This window comes from Tamandua tetradactyla, chromosome 21, assembly GCF_023851605.1.
Source record: "Tamandua tetradactyla isolate mTamTet1 chromosome 21, mTamTet1.pri, whole genome shotgun sequence".
NCBI lineage: Eukaryota > Metazoa > Chordata > Mammalia > Pilosa > Myrmecophagidae > Tamandua > Tamandua tetradactyla.
Window position 1 is genome coordinate 43,956,732 of NC_135347.1, and position 27,157 is coordinate 43,983,888.

General features: G+C 35.3%; 1 protein-coding gene across 1 annotated transcript in view; it reads right to left on the reverse strand.

Moving 5' to 3' along the window:
* The window catches only part of RASA1 (RAS p21 protein activator 1), a 139,891-nt gene that overhangs the window by 54,906 nt on the left and 57,828 nt on the right, over window positions 1-27,157 (reverse strand). The window contains exons 2-4 of the mRNA XM_077139198.1: window positions 3,187-3,339; window positions 1,748-1,883; window positions 1,072-1,142 (exon numbers count right to left, since the gene is read on the reverse strand). Of these exons, the coding sequence (XP_076995313.1) occupies window positions 1,072-1,142; window positions 1,748-1,883; window positions 3,187-3,339 (360 nt within the window). The remainder of the gene's footprint in view (window positions 1-1,071; window positions 1,143-1,747; window positions 1,884-3,186; window positions 3,340-27,157) is intronic.

The following is a 27,157-nucleotide window of genomic DNA, read 5'->3' on the forward strand; positions in this document are numbered from 1 at the left end:
TGAAGTATTAGCAGTTTTACCCTCCATTGCTTTTGCACCATCAGTATAAATGTCACAGTGAAAAAGGCAAATGGATGCCATAATGTTAGTATGAAAATAGAGTTACTCTCAAGGACCCTCTGAAAGGGTTTCAAGTATCCCCAGGTTAAATGGTACACTTTGGGAAATGTTGTCCTAAATGAGTCTAAAAGAATTTACAGATTATCCAAAATTCCTGTATTTGTGATTCATAGCCATTCTCCTTTATTAAACATATTTCCTCCCTCTCCTTTCTTTTATTAGTTTTCCCAGCTTAGATAGCAAATAAAGGTGTGCCAACAAAAATTAAATGAGAAATCATTACTTTGAGGACAATTATATAAAAATGGAATTCCTATTTGTTTTCAGCTACCTGAATCTTTGTTTTCCTTACTGCCATATTCCCAGAAATTTTTAGCATCACAAAGTTTCACTCTATTTTAAATGTGCCTCTTAATTTCAATGAGAAACTGTATATTCAGAATCAGTGATTATTCTGATAGTAGCCTTAACATTCTACTGGCAGGAAACAAAGTTATTGGAAAATTTAGTTTACAAAAAGACAATGATAATTTGATTTTAATAGTAGTAGTAATAGTAATAATAATAATAACAATAATAATAAGAAGAAGATAATGTTCTCTAGTTCACAGAATGTTAAAATTTGTTCAGTCACTATGTAAAATAGAGCCAAATGATCATTTGAGTGCCATTCACAGTTGGGGCATAACTGCAATATGGTAATAACAATTAATATGGACTATACATTATAAGAGGACTATCTTCACTTTGTTAGAGATAAGTCTTTAAAAAGTGAAGTTACTTTTCCTTTCATCTTCCCTGTGGCCACTCTGATCCAAACCAACAGTGGGAACAGATAAGCCAATACAGGAATTAAGGGACAAAGGAACCAACAGTAAAGGAACTTTTACCTTGCTGCATGCTATTTCCCCAAATGTTAAAAACCTTCTTAGTACAATAAGAGCGATAATCTTCAAAGTCTAGCTCTTTCAAATGCCTATTACCTATAAATGAGAATATATTATAAAATACCTTATTTCATCAGTGTCTGGTACTTTTGTGTAAGGTAGAATGGCTCGCACACGCCGTCTATCTTCTACCGGCTAAAAACCATAAAAACATTATTTTAAAAAGATAAAGCAGTATAACCACACAAAGTTAAAGCCAGTACAAGTCCACATTATAAATTCCATAGGCTCATCCAAATTATTTTTTATTGAGACACTAACTTTACATATTTAAATACTCAAAGCCTAGAAATGTCTTTGTCGCTTTTAACAGAATTGTTTAACAGTATAATATTTTTACCAAGTAATATGAGTGATCATTCAGTTTGAAGTAAACTACACTGAACATATAAGTTAACTCTCCCGTGATGATGTAGAAAGTATTTCAGAATCTTGTAGCAATTTCAGGATAGCACTTTGAAATTAATTTCTCCACATTCACTCAAATATATTTGTTAGGCTATCACCATACAGTACTAGAAAATAATCTGGTTACAAAATCACAAAAAAATTAATTCTTTTGTTTTTTTTTTAACAGAAGTTGTCAGTTTTGCTTCTAACCAACATTATAGCCAGAATTAACACTTAACACAACAAATATTTCTTGCGTATTAAAAAAAAATACAAGAAACTCAACAAGAGCTAAACCCATTATTAAAGTGAAATAAAGTTTTGAAAGATATTTTATACGTTATACTTGCCTCTGGGGGTGCAACTGGATAAAGTAATTTTTCTCCTTTAAGCAAACAAGAAACATGACTGTAATAACCTATTAGGTCTGACAGTGAAGAAAAACGTCTTCCACCAATATAGTAATCTCCACACATAGCAATAATCCTATTTGTACAGAGGAAAAAAAATACAGTATACCAAAAATTCACACAGGCAACTCTGAATATCAAGTTCCATAAAAACATTATAAATCCACAATTTTCATACTCTTCCTTTAACTGTATCACTGTATTAAGATACCATTTATTATTTTCATCCCCTTAAGCAAATTACCTGGGGTTATTTCTTTTATAAATATCTATGCATGCGTTTGACATATATATCAGACTTATAAGGCTCAATTATGTAACTCATTAAAATATCTGAAAATCACCGTCAGCAACTTCCCCTTACTTTCCATTTTTAAAGATTAAATTAACAATTTTAACACATTTTTGGGTTAAAAGTAACCCACATACCTCCTGAAATATTCACACAAGATATAACAATAATTTCACATATTATGTTTTCAAATCTAAAAATCCAGGGTACACATTTTATCAGTTAACCTTAGGCACTGGATGATATTTTTTTGTTTTTCAATTTTTCCCATCAAAGTGAAATAGAATATTGATGGTGATGGTAAACTAACATTGTGAATGTGATTAACAGCAATGAATTATATATTTGAATGTGGTTTTAAAGGGGAAATTTTAGGTTATTTATATGTTACTAAAATAAAAATTAAAAAAAAAAATCCATGGAAATATACCACACAAGTAACCCTTGAGTCTTGAGTTAAACCATGGAATATAATTAGTAGTAAGTTATAAAAATGTGCTTTCACCAACTGTAACAAATTTGTAACAAATATACCAAATCAATGCAAGGTATTAATAAGAGTAGTATATGGGAACCCTGTATTTTATGCATCTTTTTTCTGTAAACCTACAACTTCACTAATAAAAAAACTTAATATAATATGTAAATAAACTTATCTGTACTTGCATACCTATATGCCTGCTTAATTGAAATGAACGTTTGCAAAGTTTTATAATAATGAAACTAAAAATTAAGGGCACACCTTGCCTTTTAAATAGTGTTTCCCTATTTTCGGTAACTCCAGTCTAGAAGTGCACATTTCTATAATTTCAGCTTCACCACTCAAAGTTTTTTTATAATTCTTTATAACTTAAAAATGATAAATATACTTGGGCTTTAGCACAATAATGCCATAATAATATTGTTTTTAAACTAAAATGTAAGTATTCAACATCTACTCTAAATTACATATTAAATCATTTAACTGAAAGCAAATTTCTTTCTCCATGATTTAAGTGCTATTTTCATTTTCCTTTATGAAAGCAGGTATACTTATGAATATCAAATAGTTGAATTATATAATCTCATAATAGGAATAAAAACTTACCTAAAATGGTTCACAACATTTGTCTGGCTAAGAAAGGAAAGTACAAAGGACCCTGGCCTCCGATCACTCTCTCTTATAAGGTAACTGCCAGGCTTCCCTGCCTGCCTGAGGCGCTCTTCTGCTATAGTTCTGTCAAGTTTTCCATGATACCACCTAGAGGAAGAAATAGCAATCATAAAAATACTACTGATAGCTGAAAAACTTACTATTAGAGATTTTAAACACCTAAATGTAACTTAAACATTAGTTACATTTTACTCTAAACCAGTCATTCCAATTCTAGCTCAATTTTTTTAACCTCTTCTCAAATCTCAAAGAAAAATCCACTGACTCAGTTTTTAATTTGTTCTATAAAATCAGATATGAGCTTCTTCCAGTTCTATCCAATTCCTACTGAAAGGATTGTTTATATGTTCATGATACAAATATCTATCAAAATCAAATCCTTATTGAGAAAAAAGAAACACCCCAAATTTATTTAACAGACATGTGGGGAATAAATGGCACTTATGACTCTTTATCATTCTGCTCCCAATTTAACTATATTCTACCTACCACACTACCAAATGATCATCTTAAATGACTTGGCTTTCTAGCATCATTCATGCTAAGAAACTATATCTATAGAAGCCTCATGGATGATGTAAACAGATGCATACTGAGAAAAAAATTGGAATTGTCACATAGGCATGGTAACAAATACATAATGAAATTGTTATGAAACATTTTGACATTTTAGATACTTTATTATATACATCCAGATACTTTATTATAACTTGAAACACTGAGAAGATAATACAGAGTACTTAAATATATTTAGTATCTAACCAAAAGCCAATGATAAATAAAACTGTTACACTATTTTTATAAGCTTATTGTAAAAAAGACTTTATTATTCGTTACTTAAAGCACACATATACAAGTTAGAACTTCTCCCAATAAGTGTTTTATAGCTTTATTCTAAAAAGTAAATGACTGACTGATTTAGAAGCCTTTATATAAGACTAGATATAATATATATATATACATATACATACATATATATGTATATATATATATATAAAAACAGGAAAAACATAATTGTAAACTGTTATTATTAGAGGAAGAAGAGAAAGAACAATCAGCACTGCATTCCTTTATGATCTTTGTCTCAGTTCAACCATTATCTGTGAGACTACAGGTAAGTAAATTTAATTTTTAACTCAGATTTTCTTACCTAAAAGGAAAATTTTAGACCAAAGATAAGTATCTTATCAAGATAAAATTTTGAAATTCTAGGCTAGAAGTGTAATATGCGTGCACAGGTGGTTCAGTGGTAGACTGCTGGTTTTCCATGCAGGAGACTCAGGTTCGATTCCCAGACCATGAACCCCGAAAAAAAAAAAAAACAAAAACAACAAAAAAAGCTATGATACACCCATAAATATGAAACTAGTATCACCTTTATCCCTAAAGCAGTGAAGCTATCCCATAAAGCGGCTTACACATGCAACAAAAACAAAATATAGAACAATTTTAAACAAAGTCCTATTTTTGTACATTTGATATTTGTTAAATTTGTGTTGTATTTTACGTAAAATGACAAGATTTAAATATTTTATTTAATCACCATTCTGTTTTGAATTCACAATGAGTTTAAAGCAGGGTGAAAAAAGATGACACACAGGGAGGCTGAGGAGGCATTACACAATTACATCTTTATAATAAATAACTAAAGACCTTTACTGATATATAAAAGGTATATTTAGAAGAGTTTTCCTGGTTTTCATATCTATGTGCTTTCTATGATTTTAGCAATTAAATATGTGTGCATTTCAAGACAGAGAGAGTAACCTAAAAAACCAACTTTGTTTCCTGAATATAGTAACTCTCATGCCAAAATCTCACAAAATTGAGCACATAAAGTAAATGATGTCAATTCTCAATTATAACTATAAAATGGAATTAAGTTATCCAACACTGAACTGGTGAGCATGTATATAGTTGATTCTGATCCATAAAAAGTAGTAAAACAACCATTTGTCAAGTCTTCTGGTTGTTCAGGAAGGGAGGGGAAATGAATACCCTTAATCTAAACTTGGAATTTCTTGATTTATTTTTATTTCAAGTTATGAAGGACAGTTATGGTAACAAGAATATTTTAAATGAATCTATGCAGATATTTTCAAGCTCCTTTAAAATTTTCTACTTCAATTAAACTGTTACAACATTTAACCTGTACCCCTTTAGAAATTTGAAATTCAGAAAACTAGTATCGCACTAGATAAAATAAATCATTTTATTTAAACTACACAGTGATAAGCAACTAAAACCAATGTTTTATAAATAAATTGCAGGAGAGCCAATGTGATATTTGATTCAGACACTTCACAGATTTGTAAAAGCTAAGTAAATTTATCTATCCATCGAGCACTAGTCCATGTACTCTAACACAATGCCTCTCAACCTTTTCTTAACCCATAATTCTTTATATAAATACAAAAATTTTACCTACCAGGAGATCCTAAAGTAGCATTTCTTTATAAAGAATCATTATATATTCTACTTAACCCCAGAAGTCAAGTAATGAGGACTAACTTTACTTTCTGAAGTCTATAATATAATACTTTTTATAGCAGATGTAAAATAATACATAGCTTAGCATAGTTTTTCAAAATATACCCTAAAACCAAATATATGACAGTCATCAATGAGGGAACATTTCCTTAGTGGACATTCATCTAAAATATTCAATTCAACAAAAACAATTTACTTTATGCCTCTACAGTTACATTATAGCATCATTTGCAAGGAAATGAAAGGAAACACGTTAGATTAACCCCAGAATACCTCTAAGTCTTTACAGTGAATACCTATCGTCTCTCTTTGAAGGTAGTTTTGCTGTTGACTGTTTTTAAGTTAAAAAAAAAAACAGGGGGGCTCTATTTGGACTTCCGGGTCAAGATGGCGGCTTAACAATGTGCGCGTTTTAGTTCGTCCTCCAGAACAACTACTAAATAACCAGAAACAGTACAGAACAGCTCCTGGGGCCACATCAGTGACCAGACACACAGCGCACCCCAGTCTATACCAGCTGGACCAGCTGTGAGCAACCCCCGGACCGTGAGTTCTCAAAGCTACGGCAGCCAGTGCCCCTCCACCACAGGCCACTTTCCAGACGGGAAAGGAAAGGACTTTACCAGCAGCAGGGACTGGGCACAATCAAACACCACTTGTGGAACTAATTAACAAATTCTGACTACTAAAAATAGGCCCCTGACTTAGGTGAACCTGATCAAAGCGGAGGTTGCTCATTTTTGCCCCAGCACCAAGGGGGCAGGACTGACAGAAAAAGGGGGGAAAAAAAAGAAGGAAACAGAGGTTTCTGTGGCTGTGTATCTACAAAGGCTTGACTGCCTCTGGATACAGCGGCAGGACTTTTCAGGCTGCAACTGCCTCAGGAATAGGCAGAAGTGAGCTCTTTTGGGGGCCTGTCTGGAACCTGTGCCTTCCCCAGGGGAGGGGTAAAGCCCAACTCAGGTGGAATCCCTCCATCAAGGAATTCAGACACCAGGGCTTGGTAATTTGAAGCCATTAAAACCAGCCTACAACTTCTCCTCTGTCTCCACCACGCCCCCAGCAGGGAGAGTCTGCCAAAGTGGGACCTGCAGTCAGACAAGAGCCACACACAGGGCAGGATAAGAAAAACAGAGTCCAGAGACTTCACAGGAAAGTCTTTCAACCTGCTGGGTCTCACCCTCAGGGAAAACCGATGCAGGTGACTCTTTCCTCCTGATAGGAGGCCAGTTTGGTCTGGGAAAATCTGGCTGGGGTCTATAATATCTAAGTAGACCCTCCTAAGTGTGTGTGTGTGGGGGGGGGGGGGGGGGAGGCACCACACAAGCAGGGCAAGAAACAAGAAAACAAGAACTGAAAAATTCTCCTCTGTTAAACAAAACTTAAGCTAAAGGTCCAGATAAAGCTGAACGGAATGTCAAAGAACAGATAGACAACAAATTCATCCAGCAAGAAAACCCTAGATAAAAGAAGTGAAAGCAATCTCCAGAATAAACTAATTAAGGTAATTAAATGCCTAGACACCAGCAAAAAATAACAAATCACACTAGGAAAATTGAAGATATGGCCCAGTCAAAGGAACAAACCAACAATTCAAATGACATACAGGAGTTGAAACAATTAATTCAGAATGTACGAACAGACATGGAAAACCTCATCAAAAACAAAATCAGAGGTGAACTGGGCCCGTGGCAGCCGGCAGCATGGAGGTGCCGTGGGGAAGCATCACTGCTGAGTCAGGCTGGTACCTCACTGCCCAGCAGCCGGAAGAAGCGGAGGCGGAAGAGTTGAGCCCATTGCTAAGCGACGAGCTTCACAGACAGGGATCCCCCCGTGTTTCATTTGGTTTCTCAGTGTTTAATTTGATGAATGCCATCATGGGAATTGGCATCCTTGGCTTAGCTTATGTTATGGCTAATACAGGTATTCTTGCATTTGGTTTCTTGCTGCTGCTGACTGCTCTCCTGGCTTCTTACTCAGTCCACCTCCTGCTTAGCATGTGTATTCAGACAGCTGTGACATCTTATGAAGATCTTGGACTCTTTGCATTTGGATTACCGGGAAAGGTGGTGGTGGCGGGCACCATAATAATTCAGAATATTGGAGCTATGTCGTCTTATCTTCTAATTATTAAAACAGAGCTTCCTGCTGCTATTTCAGAATTTTTAACTGGAGACCACAGTGGAGCTGAGAAGAGTTTTATTTCCTCTGAGGAACCCAAGGCAAGATGAAGTAGAATGAAGAATGTTAGACTAAGAGTCAGGAGACCTATGTTGAATTCCATTTCATATTCAGTAGCCTCAGGAAATTCACTAAAGCCATATTACTTAGCTTTGAGTCTTAGGTTTCTTCACCTAAGTAATTCAAGTACCAGTGTTGCCTTCTTAATTAAGATTTTGGGACGAACAAATAAGATATTGCCCACATACATGCCTTTGTAAGCTGAAAGCATAATGTAAATGTAGAGAATTAAGAAATTCTAGTAATAAAAACTGAATACTAAAAAACAAAACAAAACAAAACAAAAAAACAAATCAATGAATTGAGGGAAGATATAAAGAAGGCAAGGAAAGAACAAAAAGAAGAAACTGAAAGTCTGAAAAAACAAATCACAGAACTTATGGGAATGAAAGACACAGCAGAAGAGATGAAAAAAACAATGGAAACCTACAATGGTAGATTTCGAGAGACAGAACACAGGATTTCAAAACTGGAGGACGAAACATCTAAAATCTGACAAGAAACAGAAACTATAGGAAAAAAAAAATGGAAAAATATGAGCAGGGACTCAGGGAATTGAAAGACAATATGAAGCGCACAAATATACGTGTTGTGGGTGTCCCAGAAGGAGAAGAGAAGGGAAAAGGAGGAGAAAAACTAATGGAGGAAATTATCTCTGAAAATTTTCCAACTCTTATGAAAGACTTAAAATTACAGATCCAAGAAGTGCAGCGTACCCCAAAGAGAATAGATCCAAATAGACATACTCCAAGACATTTAATAATCAGAAAATGTCAGAGGTCAAAGAGAAAGAGAGGATCTTGAAAGCAGCAAGAGAAAAGCAATCCATCACATACAAGGGAAGCCCAATAAGACTATGCGCAGATCTCTCAGCAGAAACCATGGAGGCGAGAAGACAGTGGGATAATATATTTAAATTATTAAAAGAGAAAAACTGCCAACCAAGAATTCTATATCCAGCAAAACTGTCCTTCAAAAATGAGGGAGAAATTAAAACATTTTCAGACAAAAAGCCACTGAGAGAATTTGTGACCAAGAGACCAGCTCTGCAAGAAATACTACAGGGAACACTAGAGACAGATACGAAGACAGAAGAGTGTAGAAAGGAAGACTATGAGTAAAGGTAAAAAGAAGGAAAATTAGCTATGACATATAAAATCCAGAAGGCAAAATAGTAGAAGAAAGTACTACCCATGAAGTAATAACACTGAATGTTAATGGATTAAACTCTCCAATCAAAAGACATAGTCTGGCAGAATGGATTAAAAAACAGGACCCATCTATATGCTGTCTCTACTCAAAGGACACGAGGCCAAGGACACAAATAGACATTTACACACCAGGGTTTATAGCAACGTTATTAATTAATTACCAAGAGATGGAAACAGCCAAAATGTCCATCAACAGTTGACTAAACAAACTGTGACATTTACATAAGATGGAATATTATGCAGCTGTAAGACAGAATAAAGTTATGAAGTATGTAACAACATGAATGGACCTTAAGGACATTATGCTGAGTGTGATTAGCCAGAAGCAAAAGGACAAATACTGTATGGTCTCACTGATATGAACCGACATTAGTGAATAAACTTGGAATATTTCCTTGGTAACAGAGACCATCAGGAGATAGAAATTGGGTAATTGGAGCTGAAGGGATACAGATTGTGCAACAGGACTGAATATAAAAACTCAGAAATGGACAGCACAATACTACCTAACTGTAATACAATTATGTTAAAACACTGAATGAAGCTACACGTGAGAATGATAGAGGGAGGGCTGGGGACATAAATGAAATCAGAAAGAAAGATAGATGGTAAAGATCGAGATGGTATAATCTAGGAATGCCTAGAGTGTATAATAACAGTGAAATGTACAATGTACAAATTTTAAAAATGTTTTGGCATGAGTAAGAGCAAAGGAATGTCATTATTGCAGGGTGCTGAAAATAGATGATAAGTAATACTTTAAAATGTCACCTTATGTGTGAGACTCAAGCAAAAAATGTTTATTTGCTACAAAATTTATATTTTGACTAGAGCATATCCTAATATAACTCATGTAGATAGTTTGATTGAACGTCATAAGTACTTGGAATCTCAGGTAGGACATGAGATTTTGTTGGTTTGTCCAGAGTGATGCCCCGATGAATCCCAGAGTGATTTGATCAGTGACTGGAAAAGTATTTGCAAGCACCCTTCGGGGAATGGTGAGAGTGGGGAGAAATTCAACTTCCCCAGGTTGAATTTTTGATATTCTCACAAGCAGTGTGGACAACCAAAGCTATCAGCTGAGCCCCAGTCTTGGGGTTTGTTCATATGAAACTTAACCCCACAAAGGGTAGGTCAAGTCTACTTAAAATTTAGGCCTAAGAGTCACCCCTAAAAGAGACTCTTTTGTTGCTCAGATGTGGCCTCTCTCTCCAGCCAACATGACAAGCAATCTCACCACCATCCCTCTCTCTGCATGGGACATGACTCCCAGGGGTGTGGACCTTCCTGACAACGTGGGACAGAGATCCTGGAATGAGCTGAGACTCGGCATCAAGGGACTGAAAAAAACCCTAGAATGAGCTGAGAATTAACATCAAGGGATTGAGAGAACTTTCTCAACAAAAGAGGGAAGAGTGAAATGAGACTAAGTGTCAATGGCTGAGAGATTCCAAACAGAGTCGAGAGGTTATCCTGGAGGTTATTCTTATGCATTAAGTAGGTATCACCTTGTTGTTCAAGATGTAGCAGAGAGGCTGGAGGGAACTGCCTGAAAATGTAGAGCTGTGTTCCAGTAGCCAGGTTTCTTGATGATGACTGAACAATGATATAGCTTTCACAATGAGACTCTGTAAATGTGTAAACCTTGTGTCTGATGCTCCTTTTAGCTACTATTATCAACAGAAGAGTAGAACATATGGAATAAAACTAAATAATAGGGGGAACAAATGTTAAAACAAATTTAGTTTGAAATGCTAGTGGTAAATGAAAGCGAGGGGTAAGGGGTATGGTATGTATAATCCTTTTTTTCTCCGTTATCGTTTTATTTCTTTTTCTAAATCGATGCAAATGTTCTAAGAAATGATGAATATATAACTATGTGATGATATTAAGAATCACTGATTGTATATGTAGAATGGAATGATATCTTAATGTCTTGTTTGTTAATTTTTTTTAATTAATAAAAAAAAGTTAAAAAAAAAAAAAAAACAGGGGGGGTTCGATTCCCGGTGCCTGCCCATGCAAAAAAAAAAGAGAGAAATTCAAGTGAAATCTAGAATACTTCAAAGGAGCCCAGGTGTAATTAAAGCATAATACTGGGGGTATGAGGATATTCACAGTTTAACACAGCATTAGTAAATGCCTATGGGCTCAATCAGGTTAAGTTAAATGTCATAATTCTCACTACATTTATAGCAAATACAACTCACAGACTGTATCTGGTACATAATAATAAGAAAAGTATTAACTGAATGACAGAAGTGTTGAATCATAAGGCATAATGTTGGAAAGGATTTTAGTAGTTATCTAGTTCAATCTCCTTGTCATTATAAAAAAATCTCCTCTTCCACACATGCAAATTCAGATCTTTGAGAACTGCTGTAGAGTCTAAAATGTACATGGAAACAGTTTAAGGTGACAGAGCTCAAAGATGTATAGCTACATGATACCTCTTAAAACTTCTGCAAAAAAGATCAGGCAGAGGGGGTGCAAGGGTAGTTCAGTGGTAGAATTCTCACCTGCCATACAGGAGACCCAGGTTCAATTGCCAGTCCACACACTTCCCCAAAAAATAATCAAACAAAAATTTCAACAATGGTGCTGCAATAACAGGAAACTCACATGGAAAAATAATGAAATGTGACCCCACTATACAGCATACAAAAAAAAAAAAAAAGATCAGGCAGTCTGATGGGATCACTTTGTACCTCAGTGTGGTACAAATATTCTCTATCTTGTAAAATATTCTCTATCTTAACCTGAGAATAAGTTAAATAACTGTCCTAAACTACATCCAAGAAAATACAAAATATAAAAAGTAATAGATAGCTATATAATGGTTAAAAAGGAAGACTCTGGAGCTATTGTCTAGGTTTAAATCCCAGCTTTGCGACCTAGCTGGCAAATTTGGGCAAATTATTTAATCTCTGAGGCTCATGTTCCTCATCTATGAGAGTGGTATAATAAAAATGCCTGCTTCATTGAAGGTTGGATGGATATTATTAAATGAGCTAATACTGTAAAGGTGCTCAGAATAGTATCTAATGCATATCACGCACCCAATATAAGTTTAATTATTATTAAATCAATACATGGAGGAGAACAAAAGACTATGAGTGAATATAACTTCAACAATGGGTGAACATAATTTCAACAGAAATCTCATATTGTATGACTCCTCACATAATGTAGGATCCAATTTGTGAATCATCTAAGCCCCGATTATCTTACTATTGCCCACTTTCTTGCCACCTTCCATCTAATTTTGTGTAGATAACAGGAGGAATTAATCATCAATTCTACTTAAGACATTAGTTTTAGAAGGAAACTTCTTTTCCTAACACTTTCTTGAGCATAACAGATCATGAATAGAAGTGTCTTAGCTTTCATAAAAAAGAAATTGTTTCATTTTTCATGGCAACTCTAGAAGGAAACCCTCAGAATGACACTGTCTTCCCAATGTGGATATATTCTTTAGAAGAATAATGAGGACACTATTATTTGAGATACTGTGACTTAAATTTGCCAAATGTAATATTTTAGCAAAATATCAAATGCTCTATTTTGAAAGTAAATTATCTCTTTTATCTCTATTTTTTAAGAAGTATGGGGGAAAAAAATAGGAGGAAATTCTAGGAGTAAATACATTGTTCTCAAATAGCTTTACAATTTTTCACTGAGAAACCTTATAGGTAGATATGAAGCACCTTGATTTCATTTTCTTAGATACTATACAAATGAATTTATCTCAAACATCCTAATGTTCCAGATAAAACTATATATTAAATACATCAACACAATAAAAGAGACAAGCTGGGCAAGTTGCAGGAATAATTTTATTTTGTTTAGAATCACATGGCTAACTTTCAAAACATATGCTACGTATTGCTGGTGCATACTTATGGGGAACCTATGCTGCTTCTTTTGTCTTGCCCAATCTGGAAGAATAATGTAGAAATCAATGGAATGGGAAAACAATCTGGTGTGAATATAGATAGAAATCACTTCATTCAAACCACCCCAATTATTTAAAGTTACTAGCCAATACTAAATGGAAATTGTCAGCTATAGTAGTAAACAATTAAAATAGTACTACCGTCAGCAGCCTTTTTTTTTTTTTTTTAATAAAACGGAAACAAATGAAGTTCCTAGCAGATTATTTATAACTCCCACTCTACTCTCCCGCAGGTGCCAAAGTTCTCCTCAAGAAACACAGGTGAAGGCAGGGCAAGATAGCAACATAGGGAGGTGTGGAATTTAGCTAGTCCTGTGGGGCAGCAAGTAAATAGTAAGGAACTATCTGGAACAACTGTTTGGGGGAATTCCATTACTGAACACAGCGTACACCAGTCTGGAATGGGTGAAAATGCTGAGATCACGGCACAGAACTATGTAGTCTCCCAAACTGTGGAGACTGGCGCCCGTCCCCCATTGGCACAGCAGGCTGTTTTGGAGATATGTCCCCACGGGAAAAAATAAGTAGTCACTATTCAGATCAAGGCAAGGAGAGCTCAAGCAAGTTCTAAATGTAGATTTAATTAACAAATTCAGACTTCTGAATATAAGCTCCAAGCACAGATACAACCAGAGCAAGCATGAAAGGAATCCAGAGGTCTCTCTCAGAAGAGGAGGCAAAGTTGATAAGAAAAAAACAAAATACAGCAAAACAGAGGCTTCTGGAGTCCACTAAGCTCAGAATACTGGAAAGAGGCTGTGCTCCCAAAATAAGAGGCACAGAGAGCCAGGTACCAACTCCGGCTCTTTACTGGCAAAACCCAGGGGGTGCTCAACTTCACTGGCTATTAGGGAAATGCAAATCAAAACCACAATGAGATATCATCTCACAGCCACTAGAACGGCCATTATCAAAAAAAAAAAAAAGAAAAGAAAAGAAAATTACAAGTGCTGTAGAAGTTGTCAAGAAAGTGGCACATTTATCCACTGCTGGTGGGAATGTAAAATGGTGCAACCACTCTGGAAATCACCTTGGTGGTTCCTCAGGAAGCTAAGTATAGACTTGCCATATGATTCAGCAACCCTATAACTAGTTATATATTGAGGAACTGAAGGCAAGGATACAAATGTACCTTTGCACACTGATGTTTACAGCAGCATTATCTACGATTGTCAGGAGATGAAAACAGCCCAAATGTCCATCAACAGATGAGTGGCTAAACAAGCTGTAGTATACACATACGACGGAATACTATGCAGCTGTGAGACAGAATAAAGTCATGAAGCATTCAACAACATGGACGAACCTTAAGGACATTATGCTGAGTGAAATTACCCAGAAACAAAAGGACAAATACTGTATGAGTGAACTTTAAAAGTTAAAGTTAAGAACACAGGTTATAAGGAGATAGAAAGAGGGTAGACATTGGGCATTTGGTGAAGTACAGAATGTCAACAAGGGTGACTGTAAAAATTCAGAAATGGATAGTACAATACTATTGGGTGGTAGCACAATAATATAAACACACTGAATGAACCTGAATGTGAGTATGACTGAGGGAGAAGGGCTGGAGGCACGTATGACACCAGATGGAAATACAGAGGACAAAGACCGGAACAATTCAACTTACAAATGCGTAAAGTAGACAATGATGATGATTAAATGTAGAAATATAAGAATGTTTCTGCATGAGAAGGAACAAGTGAATGTCAACATTGCAAGGTGTTGAAAATGGGATGGCATATGGGAAAAAATGCAATTAATGCAAGCTAGGATCTACAGTCAACAGTAACATTTTGTAATATGCTTCCACTAAATGTAAGAAAGGCATTATTCTAAAACTAAACATCAACAAGAGTTTATGGAGGAGGGGCATGGGATTCATTGTAGAAGAAAAGGCAATGTCCTTATAGATTGTGGTGGCAAAGCCAGGGCTATGTGATTATACCAGGAACCACTGACTTTTTAATTTAGGTTGGATTGTATAATATGCAATAAAACTGTTTAGAAATGAACGGAGAGAAAGTGCTAGAGGAATATGTGCATTAAAAGATGTACCCAATCACTGATGGTAGGAAAGCTGAGAGGTGCAGTCCCTCCGGAAGGCAGTGGGGGTTGTACAGGAGGCTAGGGATGAGGCTGACATGATCATGCAACCCTGTTGCTAGGTATGTACCTGGAGATACTGAAAGTGGGGGCACAAATGGATATTTGCACACTGGGTTTGTCACAACAGTGTTTGCAATTCATAATAGATGGAGGGGCTTAAGGAGACAATGACTGAGGAATGGAAGGGGGAACTGTGGTATATACATACAACAGACTACTGAGTGGCTGCAAGAAGAAACGAAGTTGTAACATATGCAACTAGGTGAGTGAACTTTAAGGATAGTATGCTGAATGAAATGTCAAAAACAAAAAGACAAACATTTTTGTCTCACTCATATGGACTAACTCATATGGACTAACAATAACATACAAACTTGCCTCACGCATATGGACTAACGATAACATACAAACTTGGAGAACTGAAGTTGAGAGCATGGGTTATCAGGCTGGGGCCTCCTGTAAAGGGTCTTACATTGTAAACTCTTACAGCAGTCACATCTATTCTGGAGTTGTAACTGTCATTTATAAATTCTGAGATACTGAGCTGTTTGTGTATAACTGGTCGTTCCCTGAAACTTCAGGTATTTATGTTACAACTGAAACCCAGAGTTAGAACTCTGAAGCTATGAAAGTCAGCATTACCCCATACAGCAACTGTTAAAATTAAGTTGAAAAAGTGATCAGACTTTAACTAAAAATATGAATGAAGCTGATCTGGAGAGGACTAAGATAAATCAGAATACAGGGTAAAGGGTGATATGGTCTATGCTGGTTTGAAAAGATGTATGGACCCTAAAAAAGCCATGTTTTAATCAAAATCCCATTTTGTAAAGGCAGAATAATCCCTAATCAATACTGTATGTTTGAAACTGTAATCAGATCATCTCCCTGTAGATGTGATTTAATCAGGAGTGCTTGTTTGTTAAGCTGGGCTAGGTGATGACATGTCTCCACCCATTTGGGTGGGTCTTGATAAGTTTCTGGAGTCTATAAAAAAGGAAACAGTTTAGAGAATGAAGGAGAGTCAGAGAGAGCAGAGTAGTACAACACAGCCACAAGAAGCAGAGTTCAACAGCCAGCGGTCTTTGGAGATGAAGAAGGAAAATGTCTCCCGGCAATCTGCATGAAACAGGTAGTCAAGAGAAGAAGCTAGCAGATGATGTTGTGTTCTCCATGCACCCTTCCAGATGAGAGAGGAACCCTGACCATGTTTACCATGTGCCTTTCCAGATGAAAGAGAAACTCTGACTGTGTTCGCCATGTGCCTTCTCACTTGAGAGAGAAACCCTGAACTTCATTGGCCTTCTTGAACCAAGGTATCTTTCCCTGGATGCCTTTGATTGGACATTTCTATAGACTTGTTTTAATTGGGAAATTTTCTCAGCCTTAGAACTATAACTAGCAACTTATTAAATTCCCCTTTTTAAAAGCCATTCTGTTTCTGATATATTGCATTCCAGCAGCTAGCAAACTAGAACATGGTCCATATTTTAAAACTTCCAGTTTCTGCGTAATACCAAAAGAGATGTTTGTTTGGTACAAAATTTATATTTTGGATAGTGCATTATCTAATTTAACTTATATGGTCAGTTTATCTGGACACCATAACTACATGGAATTGAACAGGGTGTGAGATCTTGTTGGTTTATACAGGTTAGTGTGATGCCCTGATACATCCCAGAGTAATTTAGGCATAAAATAAAAGAGTATTTCCAAAGTCCTCCTGAGGAACTGGGGAGAAAAGAGGAAACATTAAACTTCTGGGATTCCTGATATACTCGCAAGCAATGGGGACAGCCAATTCAATATGCTGACCCTCGGTCTTGAGGTTCATCCCGATGAAATTTATTCCTACAAAGGAGAAGTTAAGTCTACTTATAATTATGCCTGAGTCACCCCCAGAGAACCTCTTTTATTGCTCTGATGCGGCCTGTCTCTCTAAGCCAACTCTACAAGTAAATTCACTACCTTCCATTCTGTAGGACATGACTCCCAGGAGTATAAATCTCCCTGGCAATGTGGGACAGCACTCCCAGGATGAGCCGGGAACTAGCTTCATAGGATTGAGAAAACCTTCTTGAACAAAAGGGGAAAGAGAGAAATAAGACTAAGTTTCAGGGGCTGAGATATTTCAAACAGAGTTGAGGGGTTATCTTAGATGTTATTCTTATGTAATATAGAGATATTCCTTTTTAGTTTATGATGTATTGAAGTGGCTAGAAGAAGTACCTGAAACTGTTGAACTGTATTCCAGTGGTCTTGAATCTTGAAGAAAATTGTACTACTATATAGATTTTACAATGTGACCATGTGATTGTGAAAACCTTGTGTGTGATGCTCCCTTTATCCAGGGTATGGACAGATGAGTAAAAAAAAATAAATGAAAATGGGGGGGGGGGGTAAGGGATAAAAAAAATTGGGTAGATTGAAATACTAGGTGTCAATAAGGGAAAGGCATAAGAGGTATGAGGTGATTTCTTTTTATTTCTTTCTCTGAAGTGATGCAAATATTCTAAAAATGATGATGGTGATAAACACACAATCATGTGATGATACTGTGGGCCACTGATTGTATTCTTTGGATGGATTGTATATGTGTGAAGATATCTCAATAAAATAGTTAAGAAAAAAAAGTAATCCATCACATAAAAGGGAAGCTTGATGAATCTGTATGGGGATTTCTCAGCAGAAACCAGGAAGGTGAGAAAGCAGGGGTATTATATATTTAGGATACAGGAAGAGAAAAACTGCAAACCAATAATTCTATATTCGGCAAAACTGTCCTTCAAAAATGAGGAAAAGTTTAAAATATTTTCGGACAAACAGACACTGAGAGAGTTTATGAACAGGAGACCTGCTCCTTGAAATACTAGAGGGAATGCTATAGGCAAGCAGGAAAAGACAGGAGAAAAAATTTAGAGATGAGTGTAAATATGAAGATTTATCAGGAAGGGTAAAAAAAGAGAGAAACAAAATGTGACATATAAAATGCAAAAGACAAACTGGTAGAAGAAAGTAGTGCCTTTACAATGACTTTAAATGTCAATGTATTAAACTCCCCAATCAAAAGATAGATCGGCAAAACAGATTAGAAATTAGGACCCATCTATATGCTGTCTAGAAGAGACTCACTTTTGATCCAAGGACAAAAATAGGTTGAAAGTAAAAGGTTGGAAAAACACAATCAGGAAAATGCTATACTAATATCAGACAAATTAGACTCCAAATGTAAAACAATTAAAAGAGACAAAGAAAGACTACATGTTAATAAAAGGGGCAGTTCATCAAAAATCTTAACAATGAAAAATATTTACATACCGAGCCAGAGTGCCCCAAAATACATGAGGCAAAAACTGACAACACTAAAGTAGGCACCTCTACAATAACAGTTGGAGACTTCAATACACCACTCTCATCAATGGACAGAACATCTAGACAGAGGATCTATAAAGAAACAGAGACTGTGAATAATACGATAAATGACTAGACTTAATGACATTTACAGACCATTACACCCCATAACAGCAGAATACACATTTTTCTCAAGTGCTCATGGATCATTCTCAAGGATAGACCATATGCAGGGTCACAAAGCAAGTCTCAACAAATTTTAAAAGACTGAAATTATACAAAACACTTTATTGGACATAATGGAATGAAGTTGGAAATCAATAACAGGCAGAGGCCCAGTAAATTCACAGATATATGGAGGCTAAACAACAAACAGTGGGGCTAAATGTTAATAAGAGAAGGATATAAGGAAGGGGTATGGGATTCTTGTTGTTGTTGTTGCTATTTCTTTTACTTTTTAAATATTTTCTTTTTCCTTTTAATTTTTTTTCACTATTATTATTTTTTACTCTTCTTCTTTCTTTACAGAAGAAATGGAAATGTTTTCATATGGATTGTGGTGGTGAATGCACAACTATGCGATTATACCAGCAGCCAATGACTGCTCACTTAGGATAGATTATATGCTGTGTGAATAAAACTGTATTAAAAAAAAAACAGAAAGATAGAAGCACTGGAGAAAATGCGGAGACAGAGATGGGCTATTTGTTGGTGGTAGGAAAGTAGCAGGGTGAAACCTCTCTGGAGGGGAGGGAAGAGTAGTGACTCCACAGGCTAAGTATAGGGCTCCCTTAGGATCCTGCAACTCTATTATTTGTAATACACTTGGAGGAACTGAAAGCAGGGACACAGACTCACTACTTTTCCCCCCACGTGGAACATGACTCCCAGGGGGTAAGTCTCCCTGGCAACATGGGGCATGACTGCCAAGGATGAGCCTGGCCTTGGCATAGTGTGACTGAGAACGACTTCTTGATCAAAAGGGGGAAAAGAAATGAAACAAAACAAAGTTTCTGTAGCTGAGAGCCTTCAAACAGAGTTGAGAGGGCATTCAGGAGATTATTCTTATGCATTACATAGATATTTCACTTAGTTTCTAGTGTATTAGAAAACCTAGAAGGAAATACCTAAAACTGTTGAACTTGTAATCCAGTAGAAGAGATTCTTGATGATGATTGTATAAACTATATAGCTTTTACTGACCATGTGATTGCAAAAAGCTTGTGACTGACTCTCCCTTTATCCAGTGTATGGGCAGATAATAAAGTAAAAGACTAAATAAATAAATAAATAAAAATGGGGAGGGATAAGAAGTACGGGGTGTTTTGGGTATTCTTTTTATTTTTATTTTCTAGAAGTAATGAAAATGCTCTAAAATTGATTGTGGTGATGAATGCACAACTATATGATGACATTGTGAGCCATGATTATATACTTTGGATGGATTATTTGGTGTGTGACTGTATCTCAATAAAATTGCATTATATAAAAAAAGTCAATTAGGAATAAGGAGAGAAACATGGGATAGCTGCACAGGAAGCAGTAGGTAACTGTCTGCTGTCTCTTTAGATACAATGTATGTCTGGTATAAAGGAAACAGCTGAGAACTATCTGTTGTGATGTATGGACTGAAGGGGAGACAATGGGTATATGTCTGTAGCATAGCGATGACAGCTCTAAGGTACTGTTTCTCCTTTAATGGAGTGAAATCTGATGACTGACAAGTGTCATGCCAAGCTCCTCAGTTATGGGGCTGGAGATTATCTTTTTTATAAAATTATCTGTATTTTGTACATTGTCAAATGTTTTTAATAAAGGCTTCTGCTACTTATTGCAAACAGGGAATTCATATACATATGAACATTCATACTAAACTATCATTCATATTATTATTCATGCATATATTATTTATATACATATGTTATTCATACTAAAGTACTATTTGTACTTAACTAATTTAATTCTCATAAGATGTAATGGAAGATTATAAGATTTGGAATCAGACTAGAATTATAAATTTATCTTACTGAACTTCTTTCAGTTCTTCAAGCAGAAAAATGCCTTAAAGAGTATTTCAAAAGTTCAAAATATCCTGAGATCTATCATCTCATCTGGTTCCAGTATTAACCATATGGGGAGGGGGGCAGGGAGTAGACATAATAACCTAGCATTTAATGTTCTCACAGTATATCCATTATTCTCCCACAAGTACCCTGAATCTCAACTAAACTACATTACTTTTTGTCCCTCAAATATATGTATCATTCAATAAATATTTTTAGGTACATACTATGTGTCAGACACTGTTTTAGGCAGTGGTTTTCTCCCTCTTTGCTTTCTCAAGGTGTTTCTTCTATATCACATTAAAATGTGGGTGAAAAGATTATGCAATTTAGTCAAAGCTCATCCTAAAATCAAGGCATTTCCTATTTTTCTTCCCTCAATTTTTTATTTCTTTATTTATTCTTACTCATAGAAATATCAGTACCTAATGAGCACAAACTATCTCTATGAGGATGATTCCCAAATTTCCCCACACTAAACCTGACTTCCCTCCTAAAGTTCCAAGACTGCATTAGCAAGTACATAAGAATCTTCACCTTAAGGTGACTGTCAAAATGTAAAATGTTACCAACTACCCTCACAAACATACACACATATATAAGCACTCCTCTTCCCCTTACTCCCATAAAGGCACTAGCATCTTCCCAATGCGCAGACTTGAAACTTCAAAAGCTTTGATCCTTTTCTATTTCTCCAACCATAAAACTACTGCCAACTTGTATACTGCACCTCCAACATTGCATAATTGTTACTCAGTTTTCCATTCCCTCATCTATTACTTTAGTTCAGGCCCTCTTTTCATTCTGTTTCAACCCCTCCTACCACTGTGAAAAGATTCTTTTTCCTAATAGGCTCTTCCTAAACCAAAGGCTTAATCATTTCACTCTATTGGCTCAAAAAACTACAAATGGCTACCAAAATGAATTACAAAATATTCATCTTGTCATGAAAGGCTACCACAAAATCAGTCCAATCTACCTTTCAAGCCAAACTAGATGGTTTGTTAGTCCTACAATACAATCTGTGTTCGCGTACATCTCTCGTGCAGTCACAATGCTATCTCTGCTTAGCAAAACTCTAATCTACCAGCCAAAAGTACACTTTCATAATGCCTTCCCTCTACCCCAACTGGATTACCTTGCCTTCTTTAAAACCTACTGCATGTAGACATTAGTACTGCTCTATCACATACTAGTTTTATACATGTCCCCCACACAAGGATCTATGCCCCTCAAAGGACCAAATTTGTTGCTTTTCATATGCCCTATAGCATTTTCATGTTCTAAATTCTAAGTTTGTGTGGCATAGTTCTAGAAATCTCAGAGAAGAAAAATTTCAGACAGTGGAACTTCTGACACATGAAATGAAATTCTGTGACATTTGAGGGATAAAGGTGGAGAACTTAGGAAAGAAACATGAAAAAAAGACTGTGATTGTCAAATTTCACTCTCTACTGCTTACTTGAAAATCAAACTTAATTACTCAATGCCCTTTAAAAAACTGGTTATTTTTTTCACAACTATTAATTTACATTTCTTCAAGTACATTATGAAACCACGAGGTCCTGAATCAACAACAGTAACCACCCAAGAGAGAAACGTTCTCTCAGGTACCAAACCCAGAACACGGACACCTTAAAGGACATTTATTAAAATAAAGACTAGAAGAAACCTAGTCACAAGCTAATTATTCCTCACATTAATTTTTAATTTATATTCTCCAGATTTTCTTTTTTAAGTAAACAGATTTGGTCTCAAGGGATTCTGGCACAAAGAAGTTAAAGACTAATAGCTCTCTGGAATTCATCCATAAAATATCAGTTTAAAATTACTTTATATATAAATTTGAACACTTATTGCCTGTTAATTTTTTCTTAAAAAGTTTAATAAAAAGCCAGAATTACAAATAAATTATCTAAAAATGCATAAGAAATTTTAAAAATTTATTTATTAATTAAAAAAATTAAGAACAAAAACATTAACATATAATTCTGTTCTACATATATATTCAGTAATTCTCAATATCATCACATAGTTGCATATTTATCATTTCTTGGAACATCTGCATCAATTCAGAAAAAGAAATAAAAAGACAACAGAAAAAGAAATAAAACAATTTCTTTTGTTTTATTTCTTTTGTTTTTTTCTGTTGAAAAAAAAAAGATTATACATACCATACCCCTTACCCCTCACTTTCATTTAGAAATTTTTTTACATCAAATTCTGTAGTTTCAGTAATAGAACTCAAAGGATCACTCTACTTATTCATTTTTAAAATTAGACTTTCTTATAGTATACTTTACTGTATTTTATATCAACATTATTTCTTAAACAAAAAAAATTGCTAGGAAGTTTTTGCTTAATTATTATAAACATGAAAAACTAATGGACTGTTATTCTCAAGCTGCTTCTCATTAATAGTATATAAAACTTAATACCACAGAAGGTATTCAATCCTCTCTTATACTACATATCTAAAATGAGATATTCATAATACTCTATACTTACTCCAGATTGAGATATTTTCTGGAAACACAAGAAGATAGCATACTTCTTTATAAAAACAAGATTTTTAAAAAGGAAGTTTTTGCCTCTTAGCCATTAATAGGAACTACAAAATAATTTTGTACTAATTTACAAACACAGTGATTATTATCATCAGGATAATGTATCAATTTTAATATAAAATGCTTTTTATTTTAAATAATTTAGAAACCATATTCTGCCTTCTTCCCAAACATAATGTCCTTTAAAAATGTAATATTCAATAAAATTGAAACTTAAAAATGGGAGTGTCACTTATATAAGCCTCATATCTGTCACACTTGCTCAGTAAATGCAAATCACTCATTCCAGACTCCTGCAAACCTTAATTTTTTAATGCCTAGCTCAAGTGACATCTCTTTCATCCCCTGGTCATAATTTATCCTTCTTTACCACACTCCTAGCTAATTTCTCACAATTTTTCACATTTTATCTTATCTGTAATATAATTAGTTAGTTCATATTTATCTTCACCATTAAAATGAATGGTCTCTGAGGATACTGGGGACCCTTAATAGTCATCTTCATAATTCTCAAGTTCGGCACCTGGAAAATGCCTTGAACATAGTAGGCACTGACAGGTGGGAGGCTGAGGAAAAACAATTCTATCAAAAGTCCCTGCCTATGCTCAAATTCTAAAGTCATAATCCTTTACTGGAATCCACATATCTAGTCAAATTGGAGAATGCCTTGCATTCCTTCATTCAAGCTATTTCCTCAACCTGCACTGCTCTCTCACTTCCATTCCAAATATCTTTTATCTCTCTTCTCCCCAGGGAACTCCACCCCTCCAAGCACAGCCAAACTGCTTCTTCTCAATGATATCTAAGATCACCCATGCCCAAAGTGATGCATTAAATCTATAAACCACCTAGCATACAATGCTTTCTTATTGCATCAGTTTTTTTCAGTAGAAAAGTTGGAGCAGAAATGTTTAGTTCCTTTATTTGGACTCTCCCATTCTTTCCTACTCTGAACTCATCCATAACATCTGCAGTCTGTACAACTTGATCAACACTCAAATTTGCTGATTTGGAGGCTGCCTGTCTAGCACCCAGCCCATTCAGGGAAAATTCTTTCTCCCTAATTCTAACAATATGGCTTCTTAGAAGTTTTGATTTCCCTTCAAGAATCTTTCCTAGTCATAGTGGATTTTGATTATTCCATGATAAGCACATGATTCAAGTAGAGTCAAAAGTGCTTTTCAATTATTTTTTTTACAGTGGAGACAGGAAAGAGAAAGTATTTCCCTGATGGCAAAGGCTATAGGTTGGAAAGTGAAAGAAGTTTTATTTGTTTCCTATTTTTCTACTACATTGGAAGAGCCAGTCGATAATAAGAACAGCAAAGCTGACCAAACCAAATACAGAAATGAAAATGGAGATTCATGGTAGTATTAAAATCCCTGGTTCCAGTTATCCCTGAGATCCCAGGTGTAAGCCTAATTTTAATTTAATTATTTAATCTTCCTCTGATTATCTCATGTCTTATTAGTACCTTTTCCACAAACCACCATTTTTTAGTTAATAAAGAATTAAAATTGGGTTTCTGTCACTTTAAATGAAGAAACTGGAAGTTAACTACTGGCAGACAAAGAAGAAAGGCAATGAGTACAGCATGTGCCAAAGCTCACAAAGTCTGACTTCTCAGTGAAATGAAGGAAAACCAGCTTGAATAGAGTGAAAAAAGAAGAGGAAAAGTGATAAAAAAAAGAAGTTGGAGAGACCAAGAAGGAAGCAGATCCATGTAAGGTTTTATAAGCCAGGCTATGAATTCCAGATCCTATTCTAATAGCAAAGAACTGAAAAATGACAGGGTGATGTCATCCTAATGAAACAGAATAAAAAAGAGACTAAAGGAGAGAGAAAGAAAGGATACAGAGAGGTGAGTTAAAAGGTTTTGTAGTAACCCAGGGAAGAAGGCAATGATTTAGATTAGGATAATACACCAAAAGAATTGGATAGCTTTGAAATATATTTATGAGATTACACAAAATTTGGCAGTAAAGTATTTACTGAGATTTCAGAGAAAGGGAACAAGTTGAGGAAACCCAGATTTCTCAAAAGCAATTACATGGATGGCAATTCCATTTACTGAAATAGGAAATTCTAATAGAGGAGCATATTTAAAGTCAAAATAATAAGTCTGAGTTTTAACACACTGAATTCCACGTTTCTGTGAATTAGCTAAGTACAACTGGCCAAGAAGCATGTGACCTCTGGGCCTAGTTGGAGATAAAGATTTGGCAATCATTGGCATATAGATGCCAAATAAGACAACTGAACAGAGAAAACTATCTAAAGAAATAGCATACAATAAAAAGAATAGCCAGTTTAGTACAGATAATTAATAACCATCAACATTTAAGAGGCACAGAGGAAGATGAAAAAGGAAATGACTCAGAAAGAACTACTAGAAATTTAAATGAAAACACAAATATATGGTGCAACAAAAGCCAAAGAAAGTGGGTAAATCACAGGCTGCAAGAAAAGTCAAGTAAGAAAAAGCCTAACAAACAGCCACAGATTCTGATAGCAATACCAAGATTGCATAGGTAGTTTCAACAGAATAAGTGATGGAAGCCAAAACTGCAAAAATGGACAAAGCAGGAGAGAGGAAACTGAAAGCGTGTAATATTTCAGAAAACTTAACTATAAAGAAGACAGACACATATAAGGCAGTAGGAGGATAGAAAAGTGAATTTAAAAGAAGAGGTTTTACTGTTTGTTTGCAATTGTTTTGTAAAGCTGGAAGAACACGGTTAAACATGTGTAGGAAAAAACTTAGTAGAGAGGAAGAATCTAAAAAGAATAACTGATGAGATAAGGTCTATGAGAAGGGAGGTTTCACTCTGCTCTATCAAGAAGAAAATAAGATTATCTGGTTATGAGGATAATATGGAGCAGTCTTAGGTTCAAAAAAGTAGGAAATAAATGTTGTATAGAGTAAAAAAGCACTGCTCTGGAGCTTCATTTCCCCAAATGCAAAACAAAGATTATACCTATTTCTTAAGGTTGTTTCAAAAACCAAAAGACAGAGAGAATTTCCAGGGATGATGGCAGAGTAGGGAGCTGCAATACTCACTTCCTCCAAAAGCAGCTAGTGGTTTTCACGGTAAGACTATGTGATTGTGAAAACCTTGGGACTAACCCTTTTATCCAGTGTATGGACAGATGAGTAAGAAAATAAAGACAAAAAACCAATAAAGGGTTTGACTCCTGGTGACTGGCCATGCAAAAAAAAAAACAACTAAATAAATAAATAATAGGGGAGTAATAAGGGATATGGGATATTTTGAGTCTTTCTTTCTCCTTTTTATTATTTTCATTTTATTTTATTTTTTTGGGAGTAATGAAAATGTTCAAACATTGACAGTGGTCATGAATACACAACTGTATGCTGAGACTGTGAACCAATGATTGTACACTTTGGTTAGCTGTATGGTATGTAACTATATATCAAAATATTGCATTAAAAAAAGTTATGCATAACCACCCAGAATAGATTCAAGGCATCATATATAGTGCATGTGCACTGTTAGGTGGTACAAATAAATAAATCTGTAAAATCATAGGTTAAATTGGAAATTCAAAATACCTGTTTTTTATTGTTTAGAAAATACAAAAAAAAACAAACAAAACAGCTAGTGGACAGGCAGAAACAGTCCAAAACAACTGTTCTGGGATTCTGGAAGTCAAGGAAGCATTGCACAGCATCCAGGGAAAGCAGGTCAAAGATGTTGAGACAACACAGTAAAAAACCGGGAGTAAAGCACTTAGTGGTGACTGCCAGTGCCCAATTCTCACTCTCAAGGCTAGCCACCTTGAATCTGGTTCCTGGCTAACTGCTGCAGACGGAGAGGGATGAGGAAGCCCTCTTTCCCAAGAACAGGGAAATGCATGGCTGAGGAACGATCATGACTTCTGACTGGCAAATTA